Source organism: Cynara cardunculus, assembly GCF_001531365.2.
Source record: "Cynara cardunculus var. scolymus isolate 2C chromosome LG 2, CcrdV1, whole genome shotgun sequence".
NCBI classification, from domain to species: Eukaryota; Viridiplantae; Streptophyta; class Magnoliopsida; order Asterales; family Asteraceae; genus Cynara; species Cynara cardunculus.
The window spans coordinates 46562246-46573951 of record NC_037529.1 but is presented as its reverse complement, the minus strand read 5'-3'; the positions used below and the strand labels follow the sequence as shown (position 1 = coordinate 46573951).

Genomic DNA, 11706 nt, shown 5'->3' with positions numbered 1-11706 from the left:
CAAAATGACCCTTGTATTCAATTTATAAGTTACATTTGAACATAAAGTAAAGAAAGAATGTGATTGATTGATGTTGGTTAGTAGAGTTAACACAAAAAAATGGGTTGGTATTTGAACCACCCTATATATATATATATATATATATATATATATATATATATATATATATATAGGGTCAAGTTCAAATGTTAACCAAAGTTTTTGTGTTAACTTTGTTAACCGATCTTGGCCATTCAATCTTTCAATAAACGGTTGTGATTAATCATGATAAAAACTTATTTTTTTAATTTTAAAATTTCATAAAGATAAGTAAACAAAGTTGAAAAGGGTATTTAGGTAATTTTTTTATGTAACTCCCATATCATTAATTGGGAGTTACAAAATCAAAAAATTATATGATTTTTGTTAATGTAAAACCAGATGAACACAACAATATACATATGAACCATTGTGTTAAATACGAACAAAAAATCGACATATATATGAACTTTGGTTGCATATCATTTATGAACACAATATGAACATAATAAGAATAACTGCTATACGAAAGGAAATAAATAAAAAACATGTATCAACATGATATGAACAGCTTGTGAACAATAGTTCCTTCATTATAAACATATTCAGGAGCGATCATTTGTCAATTGGAGTTTTATACATGCATTGCATCCATGCCGTTTAAGGTTCACCCCTTGTTTATATATGTTTCTGGTCTTATGTGGTTGTTCACCCTTTGTTCATCTCGTGTTCACCCTTGTTCATATCGTGTTCACCTTTGTTCATATCGTATAAAATATATGAACACAAAACCCCGACGCTATGAACATCGGATGCAAACACTTACACAAATATAAAGATTTGGTATCAAGCTTAAAGAATAACACTTGTGTTCATATGATAGAAGTAACATAAAAACGATGGTTTATGATTCATACAAGTTGGTAATATGACAATTTGAAAATGAGTCGTGCATGTATTTCCATTTGAACATGTGAATTAGACACGTATTAATAATTAAAGAAAAAACAATATGAACTACAAGAAACACAACACATCATAATAAACATAATTTCGATTAAAACGAGTTTAATAAAATATTAATCAATTACCAAGACATTCGCTTTGGTTAATTTCTTCACTTCCCGAACTCTAACTCCGATTGTCACCATAAACCATTTTAATCTTCTCAATGTTGTCGATTTTTTTTTTCAATGTGTTTATCCATAATAGTTTGAACGATACCGAAGATTTTACTACCGTCTTTCCTCCACAAATCAAAAACTCATAAAACAATAAAAATGGAAGATCAAGAATAAAAAAATAAATAAAAATATCAATATTATAAATGTATATTTTTAGGAATTTTATGATTTTGTAACTCCCTTTAATGGTATGAGAGTTACATAGCAAATGAAATGACTCAATTACCCTTGGCATTAAATTGTGAACATGATAGATACCTAATAGAATAATGGATTGTGATATTGTGATTGGTTGACATGGTTTGCAAAGTTAACACAAAAACTTTGGTTAACATTTGATCTTGTCCCAATATATATATATATAGGGTTGGGTTCACGTGAGACCAAAGGTTTTTCGTGAGACCCGTAAGACCAATTTATGTTCATTGATCAAATTTATGAATTAATGATCTAATGGTTGCAAAGTTGCAAGGTGGCAATTTCGTAATTAGTGAGAAGTCTCGTGGCGTTTATAAATGTTCAGATCTGACGATTGTAAATCTAATCCAAGGGTTGAGAATTGGTCTTACAGGTCATACGAAAAACCATTGGTCTCACATGATCCCAAGTCTATATATATATATATATATATATATATATATATTTGAGCGGGAAAAAAAGAGAATAATTACTAAAAATATATTATGATCATCTATATATATATATAGAGAGAGAGAGAGAGAGGAATGTTATTCTACACCCTTTGTCATTCCTACACCCTATACAACCCTCATCTCAACCATTCAATTTTTAATCAATTAATTGTTTTCTAATATAAAGTATTAATCATAATTAATAAACTCTATTCATATTCCATAAATATCCAAATCATAATAAATGAACTTCAATCATTTCTATAAATATCTCAATTAATTGGGTTGCAAAAGTTGTACAAATGCACAAGGTTGTAAAAGAAATATACCCTATATATATATATATATATATATATATATATATTTGAGCGGGAAAAAAGAGAATAATTACTAAAAATATATTATGATCATCTACATATATATTAATATTACGGTAACTACAAACACATCTAATCTTTGTGAGAAAGATTGATCCCAAACATTAGATGCTCCACCTTTTATTTTCTTTGTTTTGTTTAGTTCATCATTGTTTTCATATTTACGTAACTCAGAGTATTTTTCATCTTTCGTTTCACTCCTATACAAGTAAAAAAACATTTAACAATAAACGTATTAAAAAACCTTAAATTTCAATATGTTCTTGAAAACCTTAATTGACAAACCATTTTTCATTGTTTATAGCAAGCAATAATTATGTTTACGAACACTTGATTATTAGAATTAATTGCACAAGCAATAATTTTCAATAGGTTTTTAGGAACACCTCATTATCAATGAGGGTTGGTTTGTATGTAATTATATAATTTATCTACCTTTGGAATTTTACAAGTTAGTAACGGATTAGTGATTTCAACCCTATTAATTGGTCAGTTGGCGATTTGACGAGTTAGGTTAATGGCAAGTTGGATTGGGCGGTTTGGCGATTTGGTTGGGTATTTTAACAACCCTACTCCTTCGATTAACACATACATGATCAATTTTGCTTAAAGAGAGAGAACTACAAAACTATCATTATTTCTCTTCAACCCCAACCCTTCGACTGTATTTTTGAGAAAGGTGACAAAATTCATCTACATCACCAAGCTTAAAACCAAACCAATCGAAACTAGTCATTTACTAAACACTTATTAGCTCTTATCGGGTAAGAGACATTTACCCAATCAGATATGATAGTCTTTACCAACTGTCATTTTGTTGACCGAGAATCTTACCCAATGAGGGTGGTGGGTGACTCTTTTGATTGATACTTACTATAGCCCAAAAGATAGATCAAGTGCAACTGTTCAAGGCATAATTGCTCCTTGGACCTAAGGAACAACAACCACACCAAAACCCGGATATAAAAATAGGTGTCAAGAAAGCGACAATCCCTAGGAGACCCGACCCATAACTGGTTCCTAAAGGAATATCGGGACTAGAAGAGAAACAACCAGAAAGAAAACAACTCACATTCTAGTTTTAAGTTTTAACATGCTACAAACCAACCTAGTATAATATTGCATTTATCATTCAATTCTGCAACTCGACCCCCATAAGTCAGCATACTCAATGTAAAAGGTAACCCTATACATATATAGATATAGATATTATTCGTCCTAAGAACACACAACAGAACACACATATTATGTACTTAGAATAGACATAACTATTGATGGTTCCATCTTTCAGTTGGACCAAACATGAACCAAACCGTTACTGTTACCTGTATAGATTTCATTGCGCTCTTCATCATAGTAGAGGGATGTTATGTCTTCTAGTGCCTCTTCAACCATGTTCACTTCAACCTGCCTTTGATTCGGTGACCTTCCATCTTCATCATCATCATCATCCTGCTTGGAGGAAACCGCATTGCTTGCATTTATTTTTGCTATGCATTTCCCAGTCCATATGTTACTGATATTAATAGAACCAGCTGCATTAAAACATACATGTTAAGACTTAACAATATACAAGTATATCTGCAGTTTTAACTTTTAAGAATGGATCGTGTGAGAAGGAGTCAAGGTGAGAAGCGTAAGAAGGGATCTAGACCCTTGATCACCTTTAATCTCAAACTCACCCATGAATCGTGTTTGACACGAGGATTAGTCCAGTGCATCTCATCCTAATGTGCATCCAAGGATGGAGATCTCTTCTTACGTTTCTCACCTTAACTTTCCTCACTGGAACCCAACCCTATACAAGTATATCTGCAGTTTTAACTTTTTAAAACATACAGGATAAAGGTACTAGGGCCTGGTTCAAATATTTTGAAAACCAAGGAAATAATTTTTTAATGAATATTCATTATTGAATATACTCATTGACAGAATACATATACAAGTAAATATGAATATATAGCATATATATACTCATTTATGAATATTCATATTTTGATGAAATTTATATGGTGCATATTTATCAATGAATATTCACTACAAAATATTAAAATTAGCTCCCTAGTTCTCAAATTACTGCGGTTCTCACATGAACCCTCCCGTAAGGTACTAAAAATTGTATACATGATGTAACAAACTAATCTACTTGCTTGTTACACTTGAAATTTTGTGCAGTATTTAACAGGAGAGAGCATCAGAATATAAGTGAACCTAAGACCATGATGATGGCCTAGCGGTATTAGTTAAGGACTTCTCTTTTGTCTGTAAGGCTCACAAAACATAATTCATGCATCTTACTAATTGAATATAGAGATGTAGATACCATCATAGCTTGGTTTCCAGAACGAGAAATATTGGGTATCTATTTGTTCACATTTTCATCTCTTCATTAAAAGCTTTTTGACTTTATGCATAAAGAACGTGTTTCAGTTGTTTAAATTTACGACATCTTAACCATTATGTTAAGAAAACAGAGAGACACGTCCACATACTACATTACGTGCATGGCAGTACAGTAGCATGGACTACACAGCTTGTACATACTTGCATAGCAAAAACTGGCCCTTTATGTTCCGATTTCTAACTGCTGGTTCATATGTTGAGTTAAGTTGGTCATTCAATTGTATCTATTCTGCACCCAGAAATAGTCTCCCTCAGGTTTATAGTTGTATTTGATGGCAAAGCTACCAGAGCCCAGGAAAGACTAGAGTTATCCTTCCCTTGTTATTTGTGACGATCTCTCTCTGGAAAAAGAAACCATGCCTTTTCTAAACCCAATTTGATGCATAAAGTATCATGGAAGTTCCACGTATTGCCATCAAAAAGGCAGAATAACTTTCCATTAATGTATATGTAGCAGACATTTAGCATTATTGCCCCTAAAGAAGCACGTTTAGTTTAAACTTGTGATTAAAAACTTCGTAGATGCACCAGATTTATAATAAAAGATTATAGTTATATGAGCTACAAGTGATCACCATCGACCATAAAGAGGGTTTGTGTTGTTGCAATGTACGTAAAAAAGGGCATAAAAACGTACCTCCTCTTCTATCAGTCAACGGTCCGTTATCTGCCTTGCAGAAGGAAACTATGAGGTCTTGATCGCTAGTTATATAGATGTTGTTAGTGTTGCAGTCTGGATGCGATAGTACATGGTCCTCAAATGACGTAACAAGTTCCCCCCGGAAGTTCCAAACAGAGACGGTTTGATTTCTAAATGTTAGAAATAGCTGATTCTCATACAGAAATATAAATGCTGATGGAGTCATAAACTCGGTGCTAGCAACTTCTTTCACCTCAGCATTGCGGACCTACAAGAAAAGATATGTAATTAAGGTGGACATGCACAAGGCTCCAAACAAGATGCAAAGTGGTAAAGAACTTGAGTTCGAACTTACATCAAGAATCTGGAGATTCTCATTGTCTTGCTTAACAAGAAGCTTTTCATTGAATTGTTCAATAAAATCCACCTTCTTATTGCGATGCAGTAAGTGATTGAAATCTTTTAGAACCGTGCCATCTTCTATAGATAGTATCTTCAGAGGAACATGGCTCTGACCCCTACTGAAAATCAGTAACATGATACCAGGGCTGTTCCAAGTACATAAGATCATTATAAAACAAATCAAAGGAAAAGAGCATCAGCAGATAACATTGGAAAAGGAAGGGAGCATAAATAATAAAAAAAATAAAAACCTTAACTAGAAAAAAGTTCAAGTCATGAAGTCCACTAATAAATGCCCTACTTCCCTTAATAAAACATTCACCTTATGTGTTGAATTTCTATCTATTTGTTGTTATGTATGGATTTTTGGAAAAACAAACCAATTGCTTTTAGTTATTTATTAATAAGTATTTTTATTAAATATTTCTATGGTTTTCTTCAGAAACTTACAGCAGAATGTATAGAAGATCATTAAGGGAGGGAGGGCGTGAAAGAAATTACCTGATCTTGATTTCTTCGACCTGTTGGTCAGCTATTGAGTATAACAATGTATAGTTCTTCAGGTCGAAGACCTTGTATATGCTGAAATGAAGAGATTAAGGATCAGAAGCAGTAACATCATGTATGTCTTTAACGAACATCAAGTATCAAGTATTATTTGAAAGACAACGAAACATACCTATCCTGTGCAGAGAAGGTAAGCACCTTTTCGTTGACATCATCGAACTCCACAAAGCCTGGCCATTTCAAAGACTCGGTCTCAAAAAGCGGAAAGCCTTCGTCAGGTTTGCCTCTCTGTATGTATCTACCATTAAAAAGGAATTGGATGTCAATGAACAAGTTGATGTTCTTCGTCCAAGTATATGACAAGTACAGAAAAGGGAAGCATATAAAAGAAATGAGTAGATGGACCCACTCTATTCTTATTGATCGGCATTTCAATGAACTGAAGTTATCCGAAGCATATACAGACACTGTAATCAATGACTCATTATTTTTATTATAAAACAAGCTCCTGATGACTTCATCTGGATATATATTCAAGAAACATATCCTCTTGTTTGTATCTGCATTTAGAGTGCCAATCAAGAAAAAAACTTTAAGTTAGTCCCGCCATACAAATAATTTTTTATGTAAAACAATAAATTGTTCATGATAAAACATCAGCGCCATCACCTCTACTAAAAGCTGCACAAACACCAGAACTTGCAAGAGCAAAGACAATATCATGTACCACCACTATTTCAATGACTTTAGCTCTTTTCATCAACAATGGTAATACTAATGAACATTGTCCCACAGGATCATGGATATCGTATCTCTCCTGATACAATTAAGAAAAATAAATTAGAAGATACAAACAATGTAATGATTATTAGCTATCAATATCATAATGAGTCAACCTCAGAAAAAGGGGGAAAAAGTAACATTAGTCATCTAAATGATGCCCATGTCAACAAATAAGAAAATTTGTGCATAGGAACAAAGGAACATATAACTAATGTTCAAGATCAGCCTTCAACTAGCTATTCTCTACCTAATCAGTCCTATGACCACAAGCCATGATGTAGTTCAATCTTTACTTGGTGATGTTTGACAAAACATGCACATCTACAGATTTTGTTGCAAGAGTAACACTAGGTTGCCTGTTACTGACACAAAAGTTCTTTTTGGAGGCTTAGGAGGCACATAAGATACAGGATGCATCAAGAAGAATAATTTGACCAAAAAAGGATAATAGAATGAATATTCACATGGAAAAGGAAATAAATGGATATTTGAAGATGTATTCCAACTGGTCCACTTCGTGCAGGAATATGCGCACAGCTAGTTTTATTGGGAAATGCCATATTGTTCAAAGGGAACATAGTTCAAAGTACAATAAAATTTATAGACTAGCCATATTAAGATATTAGATATGAATATGGTTTAATATACCTAATATAGGTATTTGCATAAAAACAATATATATATATGCGTTACCATAAACATATAAGTGTATTTCAAAACTTTTAGCTTTTTCAATGTAGTTGTGAAAGTCTCTCTCTCTCTCTCTCTCTCTCTCTCTCTCTATCTCTTACTTACACACACACACACATGCATGCATACATGTGTTGTATATCCTGAATTGTTAACATGGTAATAACGTGTGGGCATAGTCAAGGCTTAATCTCAATAATTTGTGAGAAGATGTTTTTGGAAACAAAAATAATAATGACAAAATTTGAGACAAGGCAGAGTTGTGTTCAGTTGAAATGCAAAAAAAGCTTTAGATACCATGCTATTTACAAACTTACCCAGTAATAATTAGAAATCAAGGCTTTATGTCATCTCCATATCACAGTCTAAATTTATTGAAGGTAAAAAGTTACTTGATTTTGAGTATTGGAATCTGAGTTCTACTACTTCATTTTTATGATCATCACCTTGGTAAGCTATTACCTCACCAACTAGCTAATCAGACTCTCGATTGATTCAAACACTGTACCTATGGGAAAGAGGAAGAGGAAAAAACCGAATATTTCATCTGAAAGCAATTTAACTTTATAATGGGGAACCAAATTTCTTAATACCTTCTTATATAACAGACTAACATAAAACACGAAGGGGAAGTGAAAAGAACCAAGAACATATCAATCTTAAACCAACAGAAAATATTTGTCAACATATTAACTTGGGAGAAGAATCAGCCTTGTCTACAAAGAGAAAAACCTCAGCTAATTCTCTGAAAAATTAGGTTTCAAGAATGGAAGTGGATATTTCACAGACCTATACAGGCATACCTCCTTTCACAGGCCTCTCTAGAACATTTATCTTGATCACAAGAAATGATGGTTCCATCATTCCATGTAAATATTCGAGTTCACAAGCATGTATATTAACAAAAGAAATCCATCAATATAATGTATATTAAATGGATCAGCAGGTATGCAAAAAGAGACGTATGACAGCCAAACTAAACCCTAACTGTAACTCTTATCTTCTGATGCTGCCCTAATTGGAGAATAAACATAAAGATTCCCAATTTGGCAACCAAAACAAAATAGAAGCATCATAAATAGAAAATGTTCATATATCATGCTTAAGTTCTAACACTTTCATTAAATTACATGTTTGGTTCCCAATCCCCTATACAAACAAATATTGTTAGACCGGACAAGAAACAACCAATAAGCGTATCTTACAAAACAATAAGCATGCACATATTTGTTGCACGGCATTTAATAGCTAAGAACACAAGTCTATCTTGTTTGAAATAGAGATTAGAGCATTACCACAAAACCAAAAATTTATTATGTCTATATCTTAATCATAGTTATTCAAGATTGGAAGTATAATCAAATTACTTGACATAGCAAATGATCATAATACATCACAGAAAATACTGAAAATTTTGCTGTTCTTGATTAAGCTTAACTAAAACTCGGTCCAGCCGATCATGGCCATTAGGGATTCCAGTATCCAACTTGAAAGAAGAAAAAGGATGACTAGTTGTAAGTTCTCTTTGATTAAACGCATAAGAAGCGAACCCTAAAATATGTAACTGTGCTGTATCCGAAATTATGTAGCTACCTGTCACTTAATTTCAAAGAGTTCAGTTTCATATTAGTGGACTAGCTGAACAGGAGAATATTCAAGAACAAAATAGGTGCAGTGGGAGGGGAACTACCGTCAACCGAAAGTTGCAAAATCGATGAAGAGATTTCGTGATGGACGAGGAACGGTGGGGTTTAGAACAAATCTCACGTCTTTGAAGCTTCTTGACGCTGTTGTTGACCGCCAGTGGGTTGGTCCAGCCACGCTTTTTTGTTGCAATTACTCTCCTCCGACCACCGCACAGCGGTGGCCGCCTATTCCCGCCACTACCCGTGCTGCTAGCCATCGTTATTCTCCTATTCCTGCTACCGCCGAACCCTTCCATATCCCTTCATCCAATTTTGCTAAATCCGCAATTCAAATTCTCAATGGAAGTTCCAGTAGCAGTAGTTAGAAGCAGCTGCTGCTGATTACGGCCTACTCTGACGATGATAATGACAACGACGAGGTGTTCTTCTCCTCTTGAAAACAACTCGACTGAAGTAGAGTTCAATTGGGTTTTCCTTCTCTATTTAGGGGCATGGCTGCAATCAATTCAGTTTTACATGAATGGTCCCTAGACTATTCAAACACTTCCGATTTTGGTCCTTTGACTATTTTTTAGCTAAAAAAAGCCCTTAAAATTTAATTTTCTATTAACGTTAGGATCCTAAACAATATAGGGTTGTTAGGATATGTTTGATATACAAAATACAAATATCAGAAGAAGATACACTATATATGCGAATCACTAATTTTTTTTATTTAAAAGTACATGTGTGAATTGACAATTTTTTTACATGAGTGAAGCTTTAAATTAAGTTTTCAATTATTCGCATATAAACGTTTTATTAATGTTTTATTAATATTTTATTAAACTTTTTTTTATATTTTATTATAGTATTTAGATAAAAAAAAATTGGTTAAAAAATAAAATCTAATATATTGTTATAGAAAATCTTACTTCTCACTCGTCTTTCTCTTCCCTCTTTTCTCTCGTAATATACACACACAATTGAATGTATCCATTCAAGCTGAACACATTGTGAACAATTTCTTAGAAATACTATTATACCTTGTGAATCATTGTAAATAAATTTTAAATCTACGAGATCTGGGATAGCTTGTGAACACCAACAAAACTAAACCTAAACTTAAACCTACCACTTATGAATATCATTTGGAATTTTTGAACACCCAATAAGTAATTTCTTAAGTTTGATTACATTATGTTCACAATGTTTTCCCATTCAATTAGGGAGTGTGTGTGTGAGTGTGTGTGTCTGTTACGGACAAAGGAAAGAGAAGAGGGAGAGATATTTTTGGAATTTGACTTTTTTAAAAGATGGTTTAATGTTTAGTTAATAAATAAAATTAATTATCTTAAAATTAATGGTTTAGGAATGATCTTATGGATGTCATGAATTCTAGAGTTCTCAAATGATAAAACACACACACATATATATATATATATATATATATATATATGTGTGTGTGTGTGTGTGTAAGAATTTATTATATATTATATTATAAATGCATATAGAATTTATGTAATACATTAGTATATTTATAATATAGAGTTAAATGCATAAAATATCAACTTACTTTCAAATTCTATTTATTATAGTATTGTAATTTTGTTTTTACTTGTTACAACAATATAGTTTTAAATTATGTTTATTAAGACATTGTATTTTAAAAAAATTATCCATTATAACAATAAAAAATCTTTTTATTTGAATTAAGATGATATGACACAGATAACCAGGTTTTCATACCATGTAATTGTGCACGTATAACATTCTGTTAATGTAACTTTCTTATTACAACATTGTCTTTTAAAATAAATTGACTTTACATATTATTTAATAAATATCATTAACTAATTAAAAAATATAAATTATTCATAAATATAACAATATTAAGAAAATTTGTTCTATCACAATTTATATAGCAACGTTTAAAAAATATATTAAAAATTGTATTTTTTTTTAACTAGGAAAAACAATGGTATGGAGATTTGTAAAAACACATTTTTATTCACTAACATTTTTGAAAATGTTAAAAAAAAATAAGTGTTACATTGTCTTACAAATAAAATATTTATTTTGAAAACTATATGTCATTTTTGTTTAAACACTTTCGAATATTTAATTCGCATACAATTTAATAAGAATAAAAGAATTTTAAAATAGTTTCTGAAAGAGATGGTTGAAAATATAATGTAGGTGATATAAGAATAATCACGAGGGAAAGTGGGAAACTATTAAAAAAGGAGTTTTTTTATTTATATCACGTAATCAGAATAATGATTCATCCACATCACCTCATTCAAGTCGTTTAAGCAAAAAAAAATGGGAGTTAACCGTTTTAAAAAGTAACAAGTTACCAATTGTTACAATCAGTTCATCTTTCTAAACACAATGCCTTAATAAAAAAATAATTTGAAAGTATATTTCTATAGTAAGAAAAAT

General features: G+C 31.8%; 1 protein-coding gene across 1 annotated transcript; it reads right to left on the bottom strand.

Annotated features, from left to right (window-relative positions):
* Positions 1-3306: 3306 nt before the first annotated feature.
* On the bottom strand, positions 3307-9737 carry LOC112507166. Its single transcript, XM_025111612.1, has 8 exons — positions 9327-9737; positions 6833-6980; positions 6573-6723; positions 6336-6461; positions 6158-6238; positions 5610-5802; positions 5252-5522; positions 3307-3746 (listed from the first exon to the last, which is right to left on the bottom strand). Exons 1-8 carry the CDS (start codon positions 9576-9578, stop codon positions 3499-3501), a joined length of 1470 nt encoding a protein of 489 aa, XP_024967380.1. The 5' UTR covers positions 9579-9737; the 3' UTR covers positions 3307-3498.
* Between the last annotated feature and the right edge of the window lie 1969 nt (positions 9738-11706).